The sequence below is a fragment of the Tachypleus tridentatus genome, chromosome 5 (assembly GCF_004210375.1).
Source record: "Tachypleus tridentatus isolate NWPU-2018 chromosome 5, ASM421037v1, whole genome shotgun sequence".
Classification (NCBI taxonomy): domain Eukaryota; kingdom Metazoa; phylum Arthropoda; class Merostomata; order Xiphosura; family Limulidae; genus Tachypleus; species Tachypleus tridentatus.
Window position 1 is genome coordinate 14395612 of NC_134829.1, and position 27230 is coordinate 14422841.

Consider the following 27230-nt stretch of genomic DNA (forward strand, 5'->3'; position numbering starts at 1 on the left):
ATGAGAAGGGATCCTAGAGAGGGTAGAATTCTCAAAAAAGAAAGAATTTCATGTGTACAAAAAAAAAAATACAAAAGAGTTTTGGAAACCAGAATTTCCATATCTAAGAAATGATGAAGAGAAGGATGAGAATGAGACAACACAGCAAACAAGGTGGTAAAGACTACCTAGTAAATTTGATAATGACCGAGAAGCTTGACCAGCCAATCTGATAAACAGTTTACGAAAGAAGAAGAAAGTCATAGTAAATGATGCCTCCCATGACAGAGTTAGGAGATGACAAATGTACATTCAGCTGTAGAAATGCAAATACAGCAAGCAGAACATAGTTGAAAACAAATAGGTTTGTTTCCTGAAAAATGTAAGTGGCTTCACGGATAAAACCTGTGTGACCCATGTGTTTTGTTAAAATGATTCCATAAGTAAACAGAGCATAAAAGCCATGCTCCCAAAGGATCAAATCCAAAACAAGGTTCAAGAAACAACCAATTTCCTAACTCTATCAGGGGTATAGGGGAACTCCCTACATAATTCCTGTTGAAGAATTCAGACAACCAGGAAGAACAGGGTGGTGTAGCCTTTCCAAATAAAACTGTTACAGGAGAGAAAGTTAATAAGAACAGCAAGCTAAGGAGAATAAGTAATGAACAAAATCAAAATAAGAGTAAAAAGATATTGAAAGTAGGAGAAAAAGTATATCCCTAAGCTGGAAGAAGGAAGTCAACAAATTGGAGCTCTATAAAAGAAAATAAATTCCAGCTACAAGCATAAAAGAAAGTCTGATGTTTAGGGGATTATGTGAGAAATGAAAGCCAACAAGATAATACAAAAATATACTATTATATACTATATACTATTATATACTATATACTATTATGTACAAGAGTAAGAGTTGGTTTAATAGATTAGCACATGCACAAACAATTTTTAGTAATAGCATAGGAAAGAATGGAAAAAAAAATGTTTAGTGATGAGGTGCATCCAAGAAGCTTGAACAAATTCCTACAGAAGTAGCTGGTGTAAGAGAAAAAAATGTTCCATACTCAAGTTAATAGATCAGAAAAGGACAACAGTGGGGACACTTGATCCTCATCTGAAATACAAGGACAAGACAAGCAGTGTGAAGAAAAAAACCTTTTAGTTTACTCAAAGTGCTCAAGAAGAATAATTTACAAGGAGGTTGTTTGCTTCCTACTCGTAGAGGGATATAGTCTGATACATCTTGCAAAATAGATTAATATCTATAGGAATAGCATCAAAGTGCTATAGTTAATTTTTCTATGAAGAGTTGAATTCCATAATTTGAATTTAATTCCATCTAAAGTAAAAAGACCCTTATTAGAATTACAGAAATCCAAACAAAATTGATATCATGTACATTTTTATTAAGCTTTCCAATGTGCCATTGCCACTAGATACAAACTAACTTTCCCCTTGTAGAATCCATATAGATTAATTTAGAAAGCAGCATCTGGTAATCAACATGTCATACTGTTTTATTAAGTTCACTTTTTGTTCAACCTAACTTTTTTCATTGTTAATTCAAATAAGGTTATTAACTGGATTTAATAATATAATTGATAACCTATTAGCATTGTTTTTATCAATTAACATCACTTTATTGAGTTCTCTCTTGTTCAAATTAAATTTCTTTCCACTATTAATTAGAGCTGGGTGATTAACTTAATTCATAAAATATTGGGTTACTTATGAGCATCAGTTAAATTGTTTAGTTTCATGTTAAATAATCAATTAAACAAGTTTATGAAACTGATTAATGTCAACAAATAATCACTAAATTAAAATTAGTATTTCTAATTATTCCAACTATCCAAGTACTCAATATACTGGCATTAATATTTCACATTGTTATTTTAATTAATTCAAGATTGTTTAGTGTCTTGACTCATGAAAATAATCAATTAAGTAAAATTTGTGTTTTCAAAAAAAAATACAACTAGCACACAAGTGACAATGTGTATCAATACAAAATCAACACAGCTAGCATATGAGCAACAGTCGTACCAATATAAAACCTATACAACTAGCACACAAGTTCTAACTGTATTAATACAAAACCAATGCAGTTATCACACAAGTGACATTTTGTGGCAATACAAAATCAATACACCTAGCATATGAACAAGTTTCACAAATACAAAATCAGTAAAACCAGCATGAAAGTCTAGCACATAAATGACAGTTGTACCAATGCAGGTAGCAAACAAGTGATAGTTTAAACAATAAAAAAACCAATAAAGCAAGCATACAACATATGAATAGAATAACCATTATACCATCATAGTGCTCTTTCAACATTTAATTAATACAGACAGCATGCAGGTAAATGCTACATTTCAATAGAACAATCCATATACATGGGCTTGTTTTACCTAAGTTAATCCTCCTTTGAATCTATGTACCCAATGTTTTATTACAATCTCTCCTTAAACAAACCTCTTCCCACTATGATGCAATACTTAAAAAAACACTCACCTGACTGGGTAATGGTTGTTGTATTCTAGGGTGACGTGGAATTAATTCATCTAAGGCATTTTGGTTAAACACTGTCCTGTTGATGACAACTCTTGGAATATTCTCAAACTGTGAACTATTGTGGAACAAGTAATTACTTAACACACATGTAAATTTAAAAAGTTAACACCTATAATAAAAAATTACACAATAGAAACAATTTTAAAGATTCAGAATTTTTTCCACTTAAGATATTTTTTATGTACCTTATAAATGCCATAATTTTCAGAAAAAATTTGTCCTACAGTAACATATTTATTTCATAAAAAATACTTTACATTTCCTTGTCTTAAAAACATAACTATCAAGATAAAACTGCCAGACATTGATGATACTAACAATATATTTTAATGTGCGAATGATTCTTCATCCTATCTGTAGTTTTCTATTTTGACTCAACTACAGATTATCCATAAATGATTTCACCTTCATGGTTTTTAGGCACTTAAATCCACATATTCTGGGTTTTTTTCCTATCTATCAAACACTATAACACTCTTTTGGTTAGCTGCTGGATATCTCTCAAATTGCTTTTTTCCCTCTTCGTCATCTAACAGTAGCAGTCACACTTTAGCTGTTGAATATATCAGTAAGCTTATTCTGGTTTTCATCAGGTTATCAACAAACAGAAAAACCTCTCTTGTGTTAGTAGTTGTTTAGCATAGAAATTTACTTATTCTGCTCATCATTACATCTCTCATTGAGGAAATTGATGGGTTTTTCAACACACTTCTGTTGTTCTTCCAGTATATCATCTAATAACAAGTTCTTTCTGGACAAATGTGTTAATCTTCATTAAAAGTTATCACCCATTAATGAATTCCCCCAACTGATTGTTGAGGATAACATGAGCTTTAATGAATCATTCAGAGTATCAACAATGTTTTTCTGATATTTGTAAAACTTTGAAGGGTAATCAAATGAACCAACAAGATGAAGATTGTTGCAAGTAATAAAATTTCAAAATATATTTATCTATAATAATTAACAGACAACTGTTATAATGAAGTTTAAAAGTGTCATTCAATATCATTGCTATAAGTAATAAAACTTTAATCAACACCACAACCATGTATTTATTACATGTAATTAAACTTCAAGATAATTTGATCATTACTTTCACTTTATCTTAATTACTTCCATTTGATCATTCACTAATTGCTTAATACTTTAGTTATCTTATCAACCTACCAGTACTTTTCTTATCTATAGAAGTTATTCCAGGCATTTAGTTCAGTTATAGTGTATGTTTTAATCAACTTTAGAATATTTAAAATTTATGGTGATAAAGCTTCCAATTTCAAAATTATTTAAATCAAAGTTAAAAAAACAATAATGAATATCCCTTTAAATAATGTATATTTAAACAGTTTTCTAAGTTTTTTTGAACAGTAACAAATTCCTCTCCCTTCTAGTGAAAAACATTTATACTAAGCATAAGTGAAATAAAAATTTAATCACAAAATCCTATTTAAATTAAAGTATGACCAATTTTTTTGGAAAAAAATGTGAGTTAATATTGCAAAAATCCATTATGTTGGAAAATTTATAACTCTAGATAGGAAAATTATGCTTTATATCTTTTTACAAAAAAATGAAAATTTTGCAGCTACTAATTGACTGCTCGACTTAACAGAAATCTTCGCCACAAACAAAAAGTAATTTCACGGCATTTAATTTTATTGAAGTTGTAACGAACTTGTAAATATAAAACTAATTTTGTACGCGAATACATTCTTTAGAAATGGCTATGAAAAAGAAACGATGAACGCAAAATTAAAAGTTATTTAGGAATTTCAAAAACCAAAGTACAGTTAACATGAACAATTCGTTGGTAAACGTTTCCTTTAACACAACACACCTGTTTGTGGAATTAGCTTCGGGTGGAATGTTAAACCCTTGGTAAGGCAGATCGTCATCCTCTTCCAAAATTCTGAATGTCCCATAAAGTTTAGAATCTTGATTTAATTTCTCTTCGTCCATGGAAATTCCACTAGTTATCACAACCGATAGAGGGCCAATAGTATTATGTCTAGCAATCAAAATAAATTGATATTGCACTTACTGTTTCGTTTCGATAATTTAATCTAATATAACTCCATCAAACTCATAATAACGTCTTACAACAAAAAATACGATTTTTTTAAAAATCAGACAGTTCTTTCAGGAGACCTGAAAGCGTCAACCTCACCAAGCTTCCTACAAATGAGCTAGTAAAAATAAAACAATTTAGCACTTTCTACCTAAAGTAGACGTTAGACTTTAAGAGTTACATGAACTACTCTTGTAGCAGTATATGTATTTTGTTTCAATTATTCAAAGTAAATATGTGTAACGTTTTAAATCAAAGACTACATCGAATTAGAATCATTCCTCTCTGTCGAAAGCACACCAACCAAGTTATTTACTAACGCAATCACTGCTTGTGTTACGTAATTTCATAAAGGTCAGTTCGCACAGTGAACTTTGAGTTTGATTTGTAATTTCAGCGTTTGTTACTAACCGGTTGCACTGGCGGGAAAAAAAAAATCACATGAACTAGTTTGGGTATATTGGCGTATAATTAGTTTAATATGTATTTTATATCGATTACGTTTAAATTTGGGAAATTATATTAAATGAGTAACATTGTATATACAATGTAACGCTTAGCTTTGTTTGTACATCACGGGTATCGAATCCTATTTATAGTGTTGTAAATCCGAATACTTTTTTTTTTATTATTAATCCACCTTCATAGAGAGGATTTAGACAAAAATACGTCAGTCTTTCAAGACTTCTCATGATAATGACTGTACTTATCTGGATAACAAAGAAATATCCATAACGGTAATACAGAAAATTAGTAATAACAAAAAAAAATTAAAAATTGAAGACGAGTAGTTGTGACACTGGGGGGTGTGATACTAAATGCGTATCACTTATATGAACTGTAAAATATTTGTGAACATTGAAGGAATTATGTTTCAAACAAAGAATAACTATTTTAACATTTATCAGAATATTCACAGCTTTAATCTATTGTAAAAAAGAAATCTTGGAATCATTTGTATTTGAAGGGAAAAAATGAACAAATGGTCGATTTGTAATAATGATAAAGTATTTACGATCCCTCGTGCATGTACATGCTGTACTATCTACAGTCAGCTGACAAAATTTAAACTTCACGCACCACTTTAGTAATCAAAACTGGACGACGTGTCCGAACACCAAAATCAAATACGCATTGTTACACTGAATAAGCCTAATGAAACATCAATTTGTAATAGGAGCTAATTTTTCTTATTAATTGGTGAAGACATCTAAATAAGACATATTTATGATATACCTCTTTGCTAAATAATATTTGCTTCAAGATAATCTTATGAAATTCCACTTTTTTAAAACACGACAAGACATTGGTCCGACGATTGTTTTTATTTTCCTTTTTATTTTTGGTAATAATGTCGCATGATAGAAAGAAAAAAAATTGGAAAAATTAATCCCAACCCTAATGAACTTAAATTCATGGTGCCACACTTGATCGTTCGAACAAGGGTATTTTTTTAATTATTTAACCAAAAATTGATGCCAACCACCAATCAGTTTTAAAAAGTAAATGAATACATTGTAAAATATATTTTCAATACATTAAAAATTAGTGTCACACAAATGATTTTGCATTAGAATTATACAGGTTAAGACGATGAAAATACAATGGATTAATGTTTATGAAGAAAATTTTCGAAGTACTTGTTTACTTGTTGATTAGTATTATTCATATTACGACGCTTAATTTAAAGACTTCTGTTTGAAAAAGTATAACAGACCTATATAACTAGGTTTTATTGAATGAAATAATAAAATAGACCTAACTTCAAATGTAAACACTTACAGTATGTTCTCCACAGATTCTTCTTGAGGAGAATGTCGCTCTGTCAACTGTGCCTTTTCTGGCTGTATTATAGGATTTTGAAATTGTGTGCCGTTACTCATCTCTTTATGAAAAAAACATTGTATCTCATTCGGATCTTATTAAATATCTCTTTCAAGTTACATTTCTCAAATACATCGTTAGTGTGTTGTTATATAGCAGGTGCATTTTCCAAATGCTATGAGAATTTCTGGTTGCATGAGTCAAGCCACCTGTTCATCACAGTTACAACTACAGTGGATTATTTAATCTTATCGTAGAGGTATTTAAATATATATGGGTACATAGAAACTTTCTGCCTCAAAAATAAGCGAAAGAGAACTTCCGTTTTGTTTCCATTAAATAAGAGACCAGTGAAATTTAAACAGTTAATTTATCATGTGTGATAAGTTCGATATGACACCTGAATATAATTGTGATAACAAAGCGCGTTTTAATTACGCGGATTTATATTATTACCAGCTTCGAGACAAATGATTTCACGAACACCAAAGACAATGAAGTAAGCTACTTAATACGGTTTAGTTGCCTAAAAACGACTTACTGCATGAGCAATGAATATTAATAAGCACGCAAAGAATTAATATAACAATGAGAAGGGACCATTTTTTGTTAAAAATTTATTGTTTGTTTCTCGAATTTATTTGCGTGTGTGTGTTTTCTTATAGCAAAGCCACATTGGGCTATCTGCTGAGCCCACCGAGGGGAATCGAGCCCCTGATTTTAGCGTTGTAAATCTGTAGAATTACCGCTGTACAAGCGGGGGGCATTTTCGTAATAAATACCTAAATGGTAACACAGTATCATAGCTTCATAATGATTTAATCAAAATGCTATTATACAGGTTTCATACGAATATATAAACTGACATATGTTTAATTTATTCAGAAGACTAAACGCTGTTTTTTACGTCGTAAACAAACAATGAAAAATCTTTAGATGTTTATATTACAGGAATGATTGAAATTAAAACGACTGAAGCTAAAAATGTTTTATTCTTGTAAATTGGTAATAATACTAATAATGAAAAATTCCACTTCACGTTTGAACTGCCACAAATTTACTACATGATATTTAACATATTCTCACGTAACTCTAAATGTATGTATGTCTTTCTTATAGCAAGGCCACCTAGGCCTATCTGCTCAGCCCCCCGGAGGGAATCGAACCCCTAATTTTAGCGTTGTAAATCTGAAGACATACCGCTGTACTAGAGTGGTTCCTCTAAATGTAAACAAAATCACGACTTAGGTCTCCAGAATGTAACTTTAAATAAAGTTATATTTCAGAGGCATAAGTCGTGAATTTATTTACGTTCATAAAAAATGTCTCATAATAAACTATAGTTCTGCAATAAACAAAATTAAGAAAAATAATTTTTCGCATAACTGTTTTAATGAAAATAAAAGAAAATCAAAAGTCACGTTTATTTATTAATTTTATACAATAACACATCTGATATACACTATATTTTAATTAGGCTGATTTTGTTTTCAAGAAATCACGAAAATTTGCTAGCTAAGGCTAAGACGCATATTTCATATCAATAATTTATTTTAGCACATAAATAGAAAAAACAAAGCTATCTTAAAAGACTCCCAAAACACTGTGTTTAGTAACGAGTGGGGCCTGGCATGGCCTAGCGCGTTAAGGCGTGCGCTTCGTAATCTGAGGGTCGCGGGTTCGCGCCAAACATGCTCGCCCTCCCAGCCGTGGGAGCGTTATAATGTGATGGTCAATCCCACTATTCGTTGGTAAAAGAGTAGCCCAAGAGTTGGCGGTGGGTGGTGATGACTAGCTGCCTTCCCTCTAGTCTTACACTGCTAAATTAGGGACAGCTAGCACAGATAGCCCTCGAGTAGCTTTGTGCGAAATTCCAAAAACCAAACCAAACCAAATAGTAACGAGTGTTCGCAGTATCATAATTGGCTGGAAATTATTACAAGATGGTTTATTGTCTATTACCACAAAAAGTTAGTATTATGAGTTTAGTTTATAGTCTATTATTATAAAAGTTAGTTGTATAAATTTAATTTATTGTATATTATCACAAAAATTAGTAGTATTCTGATATGTACCTGAATGCACGCATATGTATTATGCAAATTGTTAAATGTATGTTTGCCTGCTATCATGGTTTTAATTCTGAATTTTTTTAACACAGAATATCATTGTATCGTGTTGAATACTAAGTGTTAAATGACTATCGTGTTGAATACCAAGTGTTAAATCACTATTATAATCATTTTTAATTTTTATTCGTGAGACTCAATTTTGTTTTGGCTTTCCTAACTCACGAAGCTTTCTTTTCAATGTCCATTTTATGAGTTTTTCTTCAAACAACTGAGGCATCGTTAGATATCTGGATGCCTCGACTAATTACTTCAATAAACAGGAAGTAATGAAGTATTTGAAAATATGTTTATGAAGCAATGATATTGATAGAACAATGATAACTGCAAAAACATACCAAGAAAGGTGTCACTGTAGGATGAAATAATATTTAATTTAAGATAAACTGACACTATCAAGGACAACAAAAGGGTTATTTAAGGCAGAGATTCAGAGATAGACTCTGATAGGCTTCCACTATGTGTTTAGATTGGAAGAAATAAGCACTATCAAGGCTAAAAGGTGGTACGAAACTTGGATGATGAACCAGAAAGAGCCTTGGATAGACGACCGACGGTACAGTATGGGCTATTGTTTCCAGTAAATGATTAACTAACAAACTTTGAAGTTCGTAAACAGGAAAGAAATTTTGACCATTTGAAGGCGCATCATAACGAGCTTAGGAATTCATAAACAGAAGCGAGCTGGCACTTTGCACTATCAATAGGCCTACAAATAACCTCTCCACTAGTATAAAAGGCTCTAGAACAGGAGCCAGAATATACAAAAGTCTTCAAAACTCTAGCAAGCATTCCGAACTCTGATCTGATCAATCAAGAGGAAGGAGAAAAGATGTCTCTTATCGTTAGTAGAAACGTCATTTCTCGCCCAAGCTCTTTGCAAGTATTATGTCATTCTTTCTTAAACATCAGACATCGTGTTAATATAGTTAAAATGATTGCTTATGATAAACATGAATAAAGATAAATTATATATGTGTGTGAGTAAACATTAAGTGTTTGATGACTTGTTTGATGTGTTTGATGAATAGCAAAAAGTGTTATTGGAAGTCTTAGTCTTCAGTCTCTTTGTTTTAACTTTAAAGCCTCGAGTTAGTACCTGTGTGCTCCATTCGCCCACTGCATCCTCACTTCAAATAAATATTTCATGTAACAGCAAGTAGCATTAGTCGAAACTTCAACGGCTAAGCCGAAACAACCCACTCGGACTGCTTGCAAGTCAGCGCACGATACCGTTACATGATTAGCGCAGTCTCGAGGATTTCTGGAGTAACTAACAACAGTTTGGTTAAAACAAAGAAATAAGTTAGAGTAGATAAGTTAGTTTAAGGTACTATAAGTACTGTCAGTAGAAAATAAGATGAAATAAGTAACTATGGCTACTCCTGGTGTATACACTACTACAAGGGCTACGAGTAATACTGAAGCTAACGCTGCTCAAGTAGGTCTGTGAGGCACTACACATTTAACAGGCGCGATACCTCTGTTTCACGGTAAACTCGATGAAGACGTCAATAGTCTTACAGACGCAGTAAATGAAGATGCTAGGATATCGGGTTGGACTGACGCACAAAAATTGAATATTTTGGGAGTAAGAACTGCAGGAGAAGCAAAACATTTCATTAGGGGTTATGATGTATTAAGAGAAACTGTAGATTTCCAGTTTTAAACATGTAGGTTAACAGAGGAATATGATAAACGAGAAGCAACCGACACAATAATGTCACGATTATAAATATGAACCAGCAAAGAGGCGAATCTGTTCGAGTTTTTAGACATAAACTACAAGAGTTAGGTAACAGACACCGCAGAGGTCATCAACATTCAGATGAGATGATGATTCAGGATATGATAAAGTCCGAATATGAGCGAGGTTTGATCAGTTATAAAGCTCGCAATAATGTTAACGAGGCTAATACCCTTCAAGTCACATTATTAGATCTGATTGAAGTGGCAACTAGGGAGAAGATAAGAGAGCAACAGCTGTGCAGGCACAAACATTCTATGATAGGTATGCTAAACATGGATAAAATTAAAAAGCAAACTGACGAAGCGGACAAAATAAGCGAGAGGGTTTGTAGTGTTTCATGTGTGGCAAGGTTACCCACAAAGCGAAAAATTGCTTGATAAAACAAGATAAAAATGAGCCTGTGCCTTGCTTTAAATGTGTTATTAAAGGCCATATAGTTCGAAACACTAAATGTCGCAAGCAGGTTGAATACAGAAAAGCCCTAGAGGCTAGGAATTAAAATTCCCTAAAAATATATTGTTTTGGCAGTAGGACCAAAAACGTGATCCGTGCCGGGATTGCTGAGCGAAAATAGTAGTAGTTCCGGCAATATGGCATAAAAGATTGAGCATCTATAATGTTAACGAAGTGTCACCAGTAGTTGTGGTAGAAATAGAATATATAGCACAAGGGTAGACAACTCCATGGCCACTGGCCACATGCGGCCAGTGGATAGTACACTTGTGGCCAGCTCGAGTTTAGGAATCAACTTTTTTCATCAATTTTATTTATCGCAAATTTGGTAATCAGCAATTATGCTGCCTCACATCATCGCTAATGTCGTGCGTTTCATCACTGCCACACTCTCTGTCCATTTTGTAAAATCAGTATGGTCTAGATGTTTATTATCGAGTGTGCGTTGTTTTGCATGCACTTGCAAACAAATTTTTATTGTGCAATTTTTAAGTGTTTAAATGTATTTTGTTTTCAATCACATAATATGGATAAGTGGATAATTCGAAAACAAAGGAATACAGATGATGATGATCAATCAAAAAATAAAGAATTTAATAGATACTGGCATTACTACCGAAAAGAAAATGGCGCGTGACTGGAAAAACGTGAAACGCAAATTTAACAAACGTTGGGAGTTGATATTTGCAGTGATTGAAGCAAATAATAAGCCCGTGTGTCTTTTGTGTAACAAAGTTTTTAGGAATAATAAAGTATATAACTTTAAGCAACACTTTAACAATTTTCACAACGAATTTGATGTAAAATTTCCAGTTGAAACCAAAAATCGTATAAATGAAAGTAGCCGACTGAAAGTACAACTTCATGAACAAAAGGGAGGCCTAAAAAGATTTTTATGATCGATAGAACTAGTTCCGTTAGCTAGTTAAAAAGTAGCTTGCTTGGTTGGTTGGTTGGTTGATTTGGTGTTTTATGGCACAAAGCAGCTGGGCTATCTGCGCCAAACATCCTGTAAAAAGTTTAAATTAAATTTACTAACATCCATAAAAAGAAATTAAAGTAAAACAAAACAAAGTCTGAAAAACAACATAAATAGCATAAAACCAATGTTTACATCTAGTTTACAACAGTAAGAAAAAAATACAGTAATACAAGCTGCAAAGGACTTTCTGTAGCATAATTGTAATTATCATAACTCGTCAGGAAAACTAACAGGTAAGTACAAAAACCACCGTCAGTCCTGGTTCAGAATTATTTGGCGTTATGGCCACTTTCAAAAAGCAAAGTAATAAAAGTTTTAAAAGACGTGTAGTCAAATTTTAATAATAACTCGCCAGGATGACTAACGGGTAGTTCAAGCAGCAGCGTTAGTCATTTGAAGAAGGCCTTTCCAGTCCTGGTTTCGAGTTATTTGATGTTCTGGCCATTTTCTAATTTCAAATCGAACTAGATAAACTGTGATTCTTAAAAGAGAATAACATTTAAAAAAGTCTAACGTATAAATTTAAAAACTTTAAATAGCATTAACAAGATTAATGGCCTTTAAAAAACTAAAAACATTTCCAAGGTGGACAGTGTCACCATCATCAATAACATTGTCTAACGTTATGGATAAACCTTGGGAGAGAACATTTCTAAAATGGTGCCGTCGTTGAGAGTGATAACGACGGCAAGAAAGTAGAATGTGGCTTATTGTGACCTGAGTGTTATACAAACTACACACTGGTGCATCAGTTCTAGATAAAAGAAAACGAGTTAAAAATTTGTGACCAATGCGTAGTCTAGTCAGAACAACTTCCTCTTTCTGATCCTTAAGGTAGCAAGAAGACCAAAGTCCAATATAGGGTTTATTGAAAAAAACTTGTTTACACTTTGCTCACTCTAAATCAGTAGTTCCCAACCAGGGGTGCGAGATAACATTTCAGGTTTTTTGTTTTATTTAGGGTATTGTCCTATATATTCAAAAATTACGTTCGATTTTTATTTCTTATTTTTCTTGTTACAGACGTAGCATTTTACCTTGTTATGATAAACTATCGTTTCTACCGTCACAGGCACAGACCGATATCTTAATGTACAACTGTAAACAAACAACACACGAAACGTAAACGTGATCTAAATACTCGGCACAACTAATTAGGTTACGTTAGTGAACGCCGTCTTAAAGTGTCAATTATTTATGTTATGTATTCACGTGATCGTGACTTGAGAAACTTCTAGAAGTATCTATAATTAATCAATGACGTCATGTGACATATATTCGAGAATGTTCTAGAAAGTTTCGCAGAGTATATAAACCCACGCGTGATGCTTTGGTAGTTAGTGCATTGTTGATTCTGTTCGTGCAAAAACTTCATTATGTCAAAAAAAATGAAATGGAATGACGATTATGTGAAGTTTGGTTTCACTTGCATTGGAACAACTGAGGATCTGCAAAAACCCAGTGCATGCTTTGTGACACTGTCCTTTCAAACACAAATTTGAAGCCATCTACGCCCTTGTGCAAATTTATTGAAACAAATGGTCATTTTACAATATTTTCAGTATAGTGGCCGGTGTAGGCTCGTTGGACCCGCTGAATTCCCTAAATAGTCATTTTTTTCACACAGTCGGAGTCATTGCTGTGTTTTGCAGTACGGTCGATCTATTTTTGGGATATATGACGAAATTTTGAGGAATATTACGTCGTTCGAAATTGCGTTAGAAGGGCAAGGAGACCAGTCAAAAAACAACTTCTTACCAACTCAATGAAGAAAAAACGGTATCAGTAGGGTCTGAAATACAAGAACTGAACACAAGAACAATGGGGGAAGGTGTTACTTAGTGACGAGACTCATTTCTTTGCACAGGGTCAAAGAAGTCTACATGTTCGCAGATCTCCAGGTGAGAAACTTTGAGAATCTCACATCAATCAGTTCGTAAAACATCCCCTGAAGATGATGTTTTGCGGCTTTTTCAGCTACTATGGCGTCAGAGGCTTACATATCGTAGAAGGTATGATGCGAGAACCACAGTATACCAAAGTTTTGCAAAGAAGAGTCGTTCCAGAATTGAAAAAGAGATTTCCAGATGGATCTGGCATTTTTCAGTAAGATCTGGCTCTGTGCCACACATTGAAACTTGTGAAGAACTTTATGACTACAATGCGAATAAAGGTGCTGGACTGATCTGGAAACTCTCCAGACTTAAATCCTATTGAAAATCTTTGGGCAATTTGTAAAGAAAGACTTTGGGGAAAAGACTGTACTATGAAAGATAAGCTAATTGAGGCCATAATTGAGGTGTGGTACCGCGATCCAAAAATTAGTAAAGATTGCAGTCAACTCGTGGACTCAATGCTAAAGCGGATTGATGATCTTCTAAAAAATAAAGGCAGTCATATCATGTATTAATTTGTGAGTAATTTTTGGATTCTCAGAAATAAAACACAAAAAACTGAAAAAAATCGTAATTTTCCGTCTTGTTTCAATTAATTTGCACAAGGGGTATGCTGCAGGAACACCTCAACAACCGGCATGGCGGAGCAGCTGTTGCAGGCCATGATGTTGATTCATTGAAAAGTAGAAGAGCCTGCTTTGATTCTCAAGCAACCCTTCAAAAATTAGGTTTTATATCTGCTGACAAACCACTGCTGATGGCTTCATACCACGTGGCGTATAAAGTAGCCAAATCAAAGAAGCCCCATACAATTGCAAAAGAGGTGATAAAACCGTGTGCATTAGAAATGGCAACAATTGTTCTGGGAAAAAAAGCCTCAAACAAGCTTAAATTAGTGCCATTATCAAATAATGTTTTCAAAACCAAATTGGTGATTTGAGTTCGGACATTTTGGACCAAGTTATCGCAGATATCAGGATAGTCCCTTGAAAATCTCTCTCCAATTCAACGAAACAAATGATGTTGCAAATTGCAGTCAACTCATCACACTAGTGAGGTATGTCCATGATGGTGCCATTATGGAAGATTTCCTGTTCTGTGAAGATCTGAAAACAACCACAAAAGGGAAAGATGTCTTCCACTGTGTGAAGGACTTCTTTGCGAAATACGATTTAGATTAGATATCCAAATTATTGGTTCTGTGTGTACCGACGGTTCCCCCTGCTATGCTAGAAAATAAATCAGGATTTTTTGCACTGATGAAACAAGATATTCCGCACTTGCAAGGTACTCACTGTTTTATTCATTGATATGCTTTGGCATAAAAAACATTGCCTCCAAAGTTTAAAAAGGTCCTTGACACTTCTGTGAAGCCCATCAACTGGATTAGGGGTCGCGCTCTGAACCACCGCCTCTTCAAGTCGCTTTGTGAAGATTTTGGAAGTGAGCATTCAGTTTTGCTTTTCCACACAGAAGTCTGCTGGCTGTCACGTGGGAGGGCTTTAACGCGCTTCTTTGAACTGCGAAAAGAAGTCAAAACGTGACTATGACCTGCCCAGAGAAATAGAATCACAAGAATTCAACCAAATGCTAGCCTATTTGAGTGATATTTTCACTCGTATGAATGACCTGAGTGTATCTCTTCAAGGGAAAAATATAAACATATTGAAATGCTGTGAAAAGTTAAATGCTTTCAAAAGAAAAGTTACATCTTTGGTGTCGACGAATTAAAAGAGGGAATCTTTCAAATTTTCCATCACTCGAAGAAATGGTAGGTGAGGATGAGTCCCTAATTCCATGTGTGTGTGAAGAAATTGTGGATTATTTGGAAATACTATCAAAGTCATTTGATGGATATTTTGGACGAGAACTGGAAACTTCTGAAGAATGGATTAAAATCCATACTCCTTCAATTTGGATAATATGTCAAATGATGAAGAACTGAAGGAAGATCTTATTGAACTGCACACAAATCGATTTTTTGAAATGCAGTTGAAAGCAAAACTTTGGAACAATATTGGTGTTCGGCAATGGACATGTGTCCAAGACTTTGTGAAAAAGCACTAAATGTGCTCATCCCATTCGCAACGACATACTTATGCCAGTTTCAATTCAGTGCCCTTTTGTCAATCAAGACAAAATCAATAAATAGCTTGGGTGCACAGGCAGACTTGCAGATTGATATCACCGACAAAGTGCCACACTTTGAAAAACTCGTAAGAAATAAACAGGAACAAAAGAGTCATCAAATTTAAATTGGCTTATGAACATTTGAACATTTAAAATTCAAAGAAATTTCATTTCGTGCATGGATGAAAATTTATTTTTTGTAGGCCATGTAGGGTTTATGCAACTTTTAGTTTGTCGTAATATTTTTTCTTTTCCAAATGTTTCGTTTTTGTTTATATGTCTCTAAAACCTAATTATAAAAATTTGTTTTGGCCACCTGCACCTATATCCTTAAATAAATAATTACAGTGAAGGGAGCGAGAACATATTAATTTTTTTAGGGGTGTAAGGCATATAAAAGGTTGGGAACCACTGCTCTAAATCAATTGCCAACTGGCACAAGGACGAGCCTTGAATACAGGACCATAGTCCATGTATGGAACAAGCACAGCAGTGAAAGTACCAGAGCAGAAAGACTGAGCTGTGGTGTCGGCAAGTTAGTTCCTGTGAATACCAACGTTGCCTGGTATTCAGAAAAAACTGGATAGAAGTAGATGTTAAACAGAAATAGGCCAGTTGGTTTTGAATATCGGCCAGAACAGGGTGTGAACTAACGTGAATCGATTCCAGAACCAGTAGAGAACTAAGCGAGTCAGTATAAATAATGCAGTGTGAGTATTGCTTAGCTTCTATGTGATCCAGGGCAAGAGAAACAGCATACACTTCAGCAGTGAACACAGAAGCTGTAGAGGGGATTCTGAGTGCAACCACTGAACCACAACAAACTATGGCAGAGCCCACATAGTCACCTGATTTCGAACCATCTGTATAAATAGGAATGGAAGTACGGTTCGAAAGATGTTCAGTGAATAACAGACAATATTTCCAATCTGGGGTGTGTGCATTTCTCAGATGACTTAAAGATAGGTCACATATGGGGACTGTAAAAAGCCATGGTGCGATGGGCTGACCAGTAGATACAGCAATGCTATCCAAGGATAGACCCAATTCATCCAACTACACCTGGATTCAAAGGCCAAAAGGAGCAATGACAGATCATCTGTTGTTAAAAAGTATGGCCCACTGAGGAAGAAAAACACAACCCCAGGTGGGATGCTCTGACAAGGAACGAAGTTTTGAAGCATATAGTAAAAAGACAGCAGAGGTGCAAAGAAGGTTCACGAGACTCTTTGTATAAACTCTGAAGTGGGGAGGTGTGGAAAGATCCAGTGCAGAGCCAAAGTCCTTGATGATGAATGGAGTTCAGCATCTTTAAGGTCGAGGTACTGGCAGAGTCATAGACCAGTGATCCACAGTTGAGTTTCAACCAAATAAGAGCATGATATATTTTTAGCATAGAATATCGATCCTCTCCCCAAGTGGTGGAAGAGAGGACATGGTGGATGTTCAATGCTCTTGTACCTTTGACCTGTAGCTGCTTGATGTGTGGTATAAAGGTCAGCTTACGGTCAAAGGTAAGCCCCAAGAACTTCGTCTAAGGGACCACAGGCAGCACAACTTCACCGATACGGAGTTTAGGATCAGGGTGAATACCCCATTGGCAGCAAAAGCGCATGCAAACGAATTTAGAAAGAGAGAAGTTAAGGCCATTTGCTGTGGTCCACTTCAGTAAACGATTGAGGGCAGTCTACAGCAGCTGCTCAATATACCTTATGTTCGACAACTGTCATGAGATGTGAAAGTCGTCGCCATAGAACCAGTTTGAAACAGTGAGAGGGAGTTGTTCAGTGATGGCATTACTCTTTATACTGAACAGTGTGACACTCAAAACACAGCCCTGAGGGACTCCAAGTTCCTGTAGAAAAGAACAAGAAAGTATTCAGCCCACACAAACTTGGAATCTCCTGCCCATTAAATTTTTTTTTATAAAAATGGCCACGTAACCCATATATATGAAGATCTCGCAAAATGCCATACCTCCATGTTGTATCATAAGCATTCTCAATGTCAAAGAATATTGATACAAGATGTTGTCGTTTGAGAAAGGGTTCTATGATTGCCGTTTCAAGTCGAATCAGGTAGTTCACGGTGGAGCACTGTTGTCGGAACCCACACTGGATGGTCGAGAGGAGGTTGTTTGATTCGAAGAATCAAAGAAGACCAGCATTAACCGTTCTCTCTAAGGTCTTACACAGACAGCTCGTCAAAGCAATTGACGATAGTTGGACCACAGGGTCCAACGATCCATATCTACCATCCATACATAATGGATGGTAGTTAGAAGGAATCTTGGGATCCTTTCCAAACTTAGAGAAAGGTAGGACAATAGCCTGGTGCCTGGCACAAGGAAAAACATTTTCCTGCCAGATCTGGTTAAAATCAATAAAAAAAATAACAAGAGAAGCAGGAGATAGATCGTGCAGCATTTCATTGCATACATCATCAGGTCCAACCAGTGTTCTGCCAGATTGATGAAGGGCCAGTTTGAGTTCCATCAGTATAAAGGGAAGATTATAGTCACAGAGGCAATTATCTCCAAAGGAAAGAGGTGATCACTCTGCCCGAGCCTTGATGGTTAAGAAGGTGAAGGAAAAAGCAGAAGTGCTAGATACATGGCAAAAACTTTCACCTAGAGTATTGGTGATGCTCCAGATATCAGCTACTTCCTGGTCATTAGAGAGCATGATCGAGAGGGGGAACAGAATTATATTGTCCACTGACCTTTCGAATCTTGTCCCATATGACTTTGAAACTGGTGGTAGAAATGCTGGTTGTGAACGTAATCCAAGATTCCTTCTGGCTTTGACGTCTTACCCGCCCAGCATGTGCACGGGCCTGCTGGAAAGTGATGCAGTGCGAGAGTGTGGGGTACTTACGAAAAGTATCTTAAGCCCATATTTGAGCCTTCTGTGACATGTGGCAGTAAGGATTCCACCACGGATAAGGATATCGTAGAAAACGTGTCGTGGTTTTAGGAATACATTGAGCAGCCGTTTGTATAATACATTCAGTTATTCTTGCCACACAGTCGTCTGTTGATGGCTTACAGAAAATGGCAAGATCAAGTTCTGTGAGAGCAGTGAAAGAGGGCCAGTTTATTTGATCCAGCTTCCAATGGGGCATGCGGGTCAGATGGCAATGACCACGACCAGTCTATCTGAAAATTACAGGAAAATGATTACTGCCTCGTGGATTATTGTCAATCCTCCAAGAAAAATGGGAGAATAGTGAAGGGGAGCAAATTGAGTGATCAACAGCAGTAAAGGACTGACTAGGGGAATGAAAATAAGTAGAAGAATCAGTATTGAAAAGAGAAAGGTTGTGATCAGAGAGCATATGCTTTCCAGAATGACCCCTCCTATCAATATCATTACTTCCCCAGAAGGGATTATGTCCATTAAAGTCCCCCAGAATTAAAAAAAGGAGATGGCAACTTTTCAATGAGAGCATCAAGATCTGATTGGTCATTGGTCTCTCCAGATGACAGCTAGAGAGAACAAACAGTAATGGTATGACCCAAGTAAACATGGATGGCTACGGCCTCCAAGGGTGTGTCGAGTGGCAAAGACAGAGTGGGCACATGCTGATCAAACAACAGTACCAACCCTTCAGGCACTTGTCCATGACACAGCCTGTCTTTTTACAAAAAAACGATTAAAGGTGACTGTATCAGCAGATTTTAGGAATGTTTCCATTAAAGAAAGTCATACAGGATGGGAGGGAGCAATCAGTGTTTTGATGCTATCCAGATTAGAATGTAATCTTCGACAGTTCCATTGTATCAAGATGGCCATTTTTATTTATGTGTAGGTGAATTGGGTGGAGAGGCCTTCTGTTTACGACTACGTCTTTTTTCGTGACTATCCTTATTCGAGGGAGGCCTATCGACTTCCATGGATCCCGCCCTGAGTCGATTGCACAGGTCTTTGTTGTTGGAAGAGGATTCCAGCGACTGAAGACATGAACGAATGATCGTTTTGCATCTTAGGGTGAAAGAAGAAGATATATCCGAAGAAATGCCTGTACCTTGAATCAAAAGAAGTGGATCTGGAGGTTTGCTGAAATGTATGTAAGAGACAGATATGGAAGTTGAAGTTGAATCATGAACGTTTTTAATCACAGAGGTCAAAAGACTTTTCATTTGGTTTGAGAATAATTCTTTTGAAGGCACAAAGAGATCCGTCTGCACTCCGACTGTAGTAGTGAAACGAAGTGCAGCAGCATACGTCTGAGATGAAGTGGTGGACAGCAACTTTCGAGCCTCAGGATAAGTAATGTTATGAACCATACTCAAACGCTGCACCTCTTTTTCTTCCAATCATTTAGGGCAAGAACGAAAGTAGGACAGGTGAGAGCCATTGCAGTTGATGTAATGAGGGTCTTTCGCACTCATAGGCATCATGGTCCTTGCCACCACAACGAGTACACGTCAAGGAACCACGACATGACGTCTTCATGTGACCGAACTGCTGACACTGGAAACATCTGAGAGGGTTTGGAATATATGGCCGTACCCTGCAATTAAGATAACCTGCCTTGATGTTGGCTTGTGGACGTGATGATGTAAATGTCAGAATGAGGACATTGGTCAGCATCGTAATTCCATCTTTGTGAGTGGAGATACACCTAATTGCAGAAACCCCTTGGGTGGAGAAACTAGTGAGAATATCAGACTTGGAGAAGTTCTTCAAAACGTAAATAATTTGCAATTAAGTCGAAGAACAATTGTCTGCAGAATGCTAGAGTTAGCGAAAGACATAGAAAATCAGTTGCTTGAACAACTAAAAGACTGTTTGTATTTGTTTAGCACTAGATAAGCCAACAGATATCATTGACACTGGAAATTTGATATTTTGGGTTCGATATGTTACTTCAGATCTTCAAGTGAGGGAAGAAATGGTTGGACATCGAACATATGGAAAAAACATCTTTGAAAAATGTCTTGAAATGTCAAAAAAATTCAATCTAGATTTTGAAAAACTGTTTTTTGTCACAACAGACGGTGCTCCCGCCATGACTGGGGCGAAATTAAGATTTATTTCTCTTTTGAAGAAGCATTTAATTGAAAATAATGTGAAGTCCACGCTGCCATCTTTCCATTGTATTTTGCATCACGAAAATTAATGTGCTCAGATGTCTAAAAGTGATGAATTGAAAAATTGTGAATTATATTAGAAGTGGACGCTCTCTCATCCATCGACAGTCACTATGAAAAATAAGTTGTTCACCTCTGGCATAACATGTCGGTTATTGGTTGACACAGGCGCTCCATCTTTGTTAAATGCACAGTTTGTGCAAAAAAATCAGACATAGTTAAAAATGCTTGAAAGGAAGTTTCCAAAAGTATTTTGACTTCCATAGCAGGACGCTGGGTAAATATAGTGTTCAATTAAGAATAGGAGACTTAGAGTTACAACACTCGTTTTACATCTGTAAACAAACAGATTTAGATACAGATGATATTATAGGACAAGACTTCTTAAGGGCTTATGACAGTGAAATATCTCTTACATCAGGTAAAACAATTATAGAAACGGAAATCTTAAATTTTGAAGGACTTGAACGTCCAAACTTATGTGCAAAATTTAAGATATATGATACCTTCCCGCTTGTTAAAGCTAATGGTCAGACGCCTGACGCTAACACTAGCAATGCTAGGAATCAACCGTCAGTACACGAAAGCACTGATTTCCTAAAGCATAACTATACACGGCAAAGTGGTAGAGGTGAGAATAAAAACTGTTTTAAACAAAATCCAGTAAATGAGAAAAATGATAGAAGTTCTAAGTCTAGCAGTAACGATAGTAAAAGGAATAATAAAAAGGTTAAGAATAAGGTAAGTGATAACAAAATAAAGCAGACTAAGATAGAAAACGAAGTCTTTAAAGAGAGAGATAATATTTCAAACCCCTCAAATGACTACACTTATGACTAACATCAGCAACAGAGCATCCCAACAGGAAGTGTTTGAAAGAAAGAGTACCTGTGAGACTTGTTAAAGTAACTGAAGTATCTACAAGAAGTCAATTTATTGTTGAAGCTAAAGTAGATTATTTTAAACATAATGAACTATTGATTGAACCTGTTCAGTTAGAAGAAACAGAAGTTTATATAGCTGTTTGTATTAGTAAAGTGTCTGGGAGAGATACAGCGTCTATAAAGGTGTTGAATGTAAATGAAGAAAAAGTAATACTTCCTAAATATTTAGTAGTAGGTAAGGCTACTAGCAGAGAAACATTAGCTGCAGTAGGACAGCATAACGTCAGAAATATACTCTTCAAGAAAAGAAACGCAAAAGGCAAAATATGAGAAAAATTGTTAACAAGTTTATTCCAGGTAGTTCTGTATGACATGTGTGAAACTTTGCACTTCACTGCTGAACATCCAAAGTCTGCAAAGGCGACGTCCACGCTCACTAGGTGAAGTTTAACGTCACTCAACGTCAATAACGAGTATGCCCCCGTGAGCATCAATAACTGCTTGGCATCTCCTGCCCATGGAAGCGATGAGATGACGAATCACATCCTGTGGAATGGCTGTCCACTCAGCCTGCAAAGCTGCTGCAAGCTGAGGTAGAGTCTACTGTTGAGGTTGTCGCCGTCGCAGACGTCAGTCCAACTCGTCCCAAAGATGTTCGATGGGGTTTAAATCTGGTGATCTGGAGGACCAGAGAAGAACGTTGATGTTGTGTTGTCTCAAGAAGACAGTGGTGAGTCGGGCTGTGTGAGGGCGGGCGTTGTCATGTTGAAAAACGTCGTTGACGTTCACCATGATGGGTTGCACATGGGGCCTAAGAATCTCGTCGACGTATCGTTGAGCCGTAAGATTTCCTCGAACGTGCAAAAGGTCTGTTCTGGCATTGTAGGTGATGGCAGCCCACATCATGACGCTGCCACCACCAAATCTGTCAACATCCTGCATACAGTTTGTTGCAAAACGTTCACCTTGGCGACGGTAAACACGGGTCCTTCCATCCTGCCTACGAAACATAAAACGTGATTCATCGCTGAACCAAACATCCCTCCATCGTCGATGAGGCCATACCCGATGTGCTCGAGTCCACTGCAGCCGTGCTTGACGAGGTTGCTGGGTGAGGATGACGCCTCTGACTGTACGTTGAGGTCGGGTTCCTGCATCTCGTAGACGGTTGCGTACGGTCTGATCGAAATTCCTACGCAGCCCTGGTATGGTTGAGGCAGTAGACGTCGCAGTGGTGGTCCTATCCCAAAGGTGACGTAACCGGATGTTGCGATCTTGTGCGGGCGTGGTCACACGAGGTCTGCCAGATCGTGGACGGTCACGAGTTGATCCATGTTGTTGGTGACGATTCCATAGCCTTGTGATGGTGCTTGGGTGGACATTCACAGCTCTGGCAACATCTGATCGAGATTCGCCTGTTTGCAAGCGACCAATGGCGTTGTTGCGTTGTGCTTCAGTCAGTCTTGGCGTAACTGTATTGCGCGTCAGTGGCTTGACACTGAGCTATGGAAACCGAGAACCCGTCACTTTTATAGGGATTTTGCACATGTTGCACTTGCAGAACATGCAGATCTCTCAGAGAAATTTATTGGTCACGCATGCGTTTTGGCGAAAAATCCGATGTTTTCCTCCGTTTTCAAAGTGCACAACTTTTATTGTCATTTTGGTCTGACAATCAGTGCCTTAACACGTGTAACATCACATACTCTGAGCTTGTAACGCTATTACATATATTTCTCTTTAAAATAACAAAAATATCTCTTTTGCGTTTCTTGTTTTGAAGAGTATATTAAGAGAAAAACACAACAAAGTAAGATAGATTGGGACTCTATCTTAGGAAATATAAAATAAAAACATAAACAAGGTTTGATAGCATTGTTAGAAGAATATAGAGATATATTTGTAAGAGAGGGTGACCCAAATGGTCATACAAACAAAGTTAAACATAGAGAGTGTTAAATATCAGTAAACCTATAGCATAGAGATCTTATGGAGTGCCAGATAAGCACAAAGTCGAATTAAAGCAATGTGTAAAAGAAATGTTTGAACAAGGACTAATAGAAGACAGTAGTAGTCCGCATGCGTCACTAGTCGTATTAATTCTTAAAGAGGACGGAAAATTGAGAATTCTGTGTAGATTTTAGAAAAGTGAATATTTAAATATTATATATTATTAAATATTAAGGATATTTAGCCGTTATCTAATATCCAAAAGGCCTTAAACAGATTAGGTAATAGTAAATACTTTTCGTCTTTAGATTTACAAAGTTAATATTGAGAGGTAAAAATAGAAGATATAGCTAAAACAGCTTTTGTTTTACCTTCAGGTAAATACCCATTCAACAGAATGTCCTTTGGTTTATGTGATGCTCCTTCAACATTCCAGACATTAATGGATGTTGTATTTTCTCATGTCTATACGACTCAGAATGTTTCTGTTACTTAGATAATGTTAGAGTGTTCACTGTGACTTAGAAAGATGAAAACATGTATTTGATAGGTTACGAGAAGCAAATATAAAGCTAAAGCCAAGTAAATGTCAGTTCTTGAAAAAGGATTTAGAATATCTAGGTCATTTGGTGACTGTAGATGGTGTAAACCTGACCGTAAAAAGTTAGGTTTGTAAACATTGCCGAAAACAGTAAAAGATGTTCGTGTATTTCTAAGATTTGTAGCACTTTATAGAAGATTCATACCCCATTTTGCATTGTTGGCAAAACCATTAACTGAGCTAACAAAGAAAGGAAATAAAATTTAATTGGACAGATAAAAGACAAGAAGCATTCGAAAAATTAAGAGATGTTTTACTAACAGCACCCATTTTAAGTCACTCAGACTTCAGTAAAGAATTTATCCTAAGCCCAGATGCTTCAGGCTATGCTACAGCCGCAGTATTATTACAGTTAGACGAAAACGGAAAGGAACATCCTATAATCAGTGATGTCGAGAAAACCCACTTGTAGAGAAATATGTATGTAAAAACGGCTCGTTTGGGCTGAAAAAATATTTTACGTAGAGGAGCGAACAACGTTTCGACCTTCTTCGGTCATCGTCAGGTTCACAAAGAAAGAAAGAGGTAACTGACCGGAAGCTGACCACATGTTTGAAAGGGGTTGTGTAACTGAGTGTCGGAATATAGAGGACGGTGTTAGATGTTTGAATATATAATTTTATATTATTTATTTTATTATTTTTAATATAGGTATAAAGGTGTTCCTTTGTATTGGTTTATTTTGGTTTAAATTGTTGTATAAGTGAGGCTTCTTTAATTTTGCGTTTGTTTATGTTTGTTTCTTTATTTAATATTTGAGTGTTTTCTATGGTTATGTTGTGTTTATTTGACTTGCACCTTTATACCTATATTAAAAATAATAAAATAAATATTATAAAATTATATATTCAAACATCTAACACCGCCCTCTACATTCTGACTCTCAGTTACACAACCCCTTTCAAACATGTGGTCAGCTTCCGGTCAGTTACCTCATTCTTTCTTTGTGAACCTGACGATGACCGAGCAACATCCTGTAGCCTATCAGAGTAGACAGATAGGAAAAGCCGAAGTAAATTTACTCAGTCTCAGAACAAGAATGTTTAGCATGGAATTCAAACCTTTCGTTGTTACCTGTGTGGTAAAAAAATTACTATCATTACAGATCATGCACCATTAAGATGGTTAATGACATTTAAAGACCCCTACTCTAGGTTAGCCAGATGGTCATTATTACTCCAAGACTATGACTTTGAAGTAATACACAGACTTGGAAAAAAACATTCTAATGTAGATGCTCTAAGCAAAATTAGAGTAGGAAGCATTAAAACCGAAGAAACTCATAAAAAATAACCTATTGACCAAATAAGAGAAGTTAAACCAGAAAATGAAAACGAATTAGAAGTAATTTGAGAATTAGATAATGTAATTAGTGAATAAAAGAAGATGAGTTAATAAATAACTTACGAAATAAAAAATAAAGTATTACAGGGAGAAGATACGGAAAATGTGTCAGACTCAGATATCTTATATAAAAGAGCTGATAATGATAGATCGTTACAGATAGTTGTACCACGTAATATAAAGACGAAGGTTATGAAAACATGATACACCATTTACGGCACATTTAGCTATTGCAAAAACATATAGCAGAATAAATATACCGTTCTCTTGGCTAAATATGCTTAAGGATATTAAAGACTATTGTGATTTATGCATAGAATGCCAAAAGCGAAAGACAAGTCCACATTTTAAAAATGCTCCCATACAAAGAATGCCAAGTTTAACCACACCATTTCAGTTAGTAGCTATGGATATTTTAGGTTCATTACTTACTTCTTACACAGGAAACAAATATGTATTAGTAGTCGCAAACTACTTAACTAGATATCCAGAAACTATATGCTTGCCTGATCAAAAAGCAGAAACGATAGCTGAAGCATTTGTAACATAGTAGCTAGATATGGTGTACGCCAGTGCTTACTAAAAGACAGAGGCAATAACTTCGTTTCTAAGTTAATAAAAGACATTCGTCAGATGTTAGGTGTCAAGAAAATTGAAACAACTGCTTTCATCCAGCTGGTAACGGATTAGTTTGAAGATTTAATAGAACTTTGTTGGAAATGATCTAACAATATTGTGAGAAAGATCAGAAAACCTGGGATGAACAGGTTCCGTTATTACTGTTAGCATATAGAAGTGCTGAAAATGAATCTACTCAGGAAAGTTCATTCTTTTTTATTACATGGTAGGGATGTAATGCTGCCTATGCAGAAAATAATGACTCTTAAAAGATTTAATCATGCAATAGATTATGATTACAAAGTTGAGCTGTTACAGCGGATGCAGTTAGCATTTGAATTAGCTGGTAAGCATTTAACTAAAGATGCTGAACATAGGGAGAAACAAGTGAATAAAACGGCAAAAATGAGTGAGATAACATTTTTTTCTTTGAAATTCACGCAAAGTTACACGAGGGCTATCTGCGCTAGCCGTCCCTAGTTTAGAAGTGTAAGACTAGAGGGAAGGCAACTAGTCATTACCGCCCACCGCCAACTCTTGAGCTACTCTTTCACCAACGAATAGTGGGATTGACCATAACATTATAACGTTCCAACAGCTGAAAGGACGAGCATGTTTGGTATGATGGAGATTAGAAACCGAGACCCTCGGATTACGAGTCGAGTGCCTTAACCGTCTGGCCCAGGGATAACCTTAGGAGATAAGTACTGTTAGAAAGGGAAACACTAAGAAATTAGCAAAACTATGGACTTAGTTATTACCAAAACAGTACTTAGACAAACAAGCCCAGTTAATGTTTAAATTCAATAAATCTGTGGAAAAAGAAAATAATTAGTACGTGTTAATAAGTTGAAGAAACTTAAGAAAAGTAAACCCTATCAATATAACTATATGACTGACGAAAAGCAGAATGTTGACAAGAAAGAAAATGTCGAAGTAGAATCTGAT

The 27230-nt window shown here is 35.8% G+C and overlaps 1 protein-coding gene across 7 annotated transcripts in view; it reads right to left on the reverse strand.

The window, feature by feature from the left end:
* Positions 1-27230, reverse strand: part of LOC143250573 (prestin-like) — a 91511-nt gene that overhangs the window by 53442 nt on the left and 10839 nt on the right. For 2 of the 7 annotated variants that reach the window (XM_076501341.1, XM_076501340.1), the window contains exons 2-3: positions 4397-4567; positions 2497-2611 (exon numbers count right to left, since the gene is read on the reverse strand). In XM_076501341.1, the coding sequence (XP_076357456.1) occupies positions 2497-2611; positions 4397-4518 (237 nt within the window). In that variant the 5' untranslated portion in view covers positions 4519-4567. Of the gene's footprint in view, positions 1-2496; positions 2612-4396; positions 4568-6409; positions 6576-27230 lie in introns of those variants that run through there. The other 5 variants (XR_013028245.1, XR_013028246.1, XM_076501339.1 and 2 more) reach the window with 5 other exon arrangements.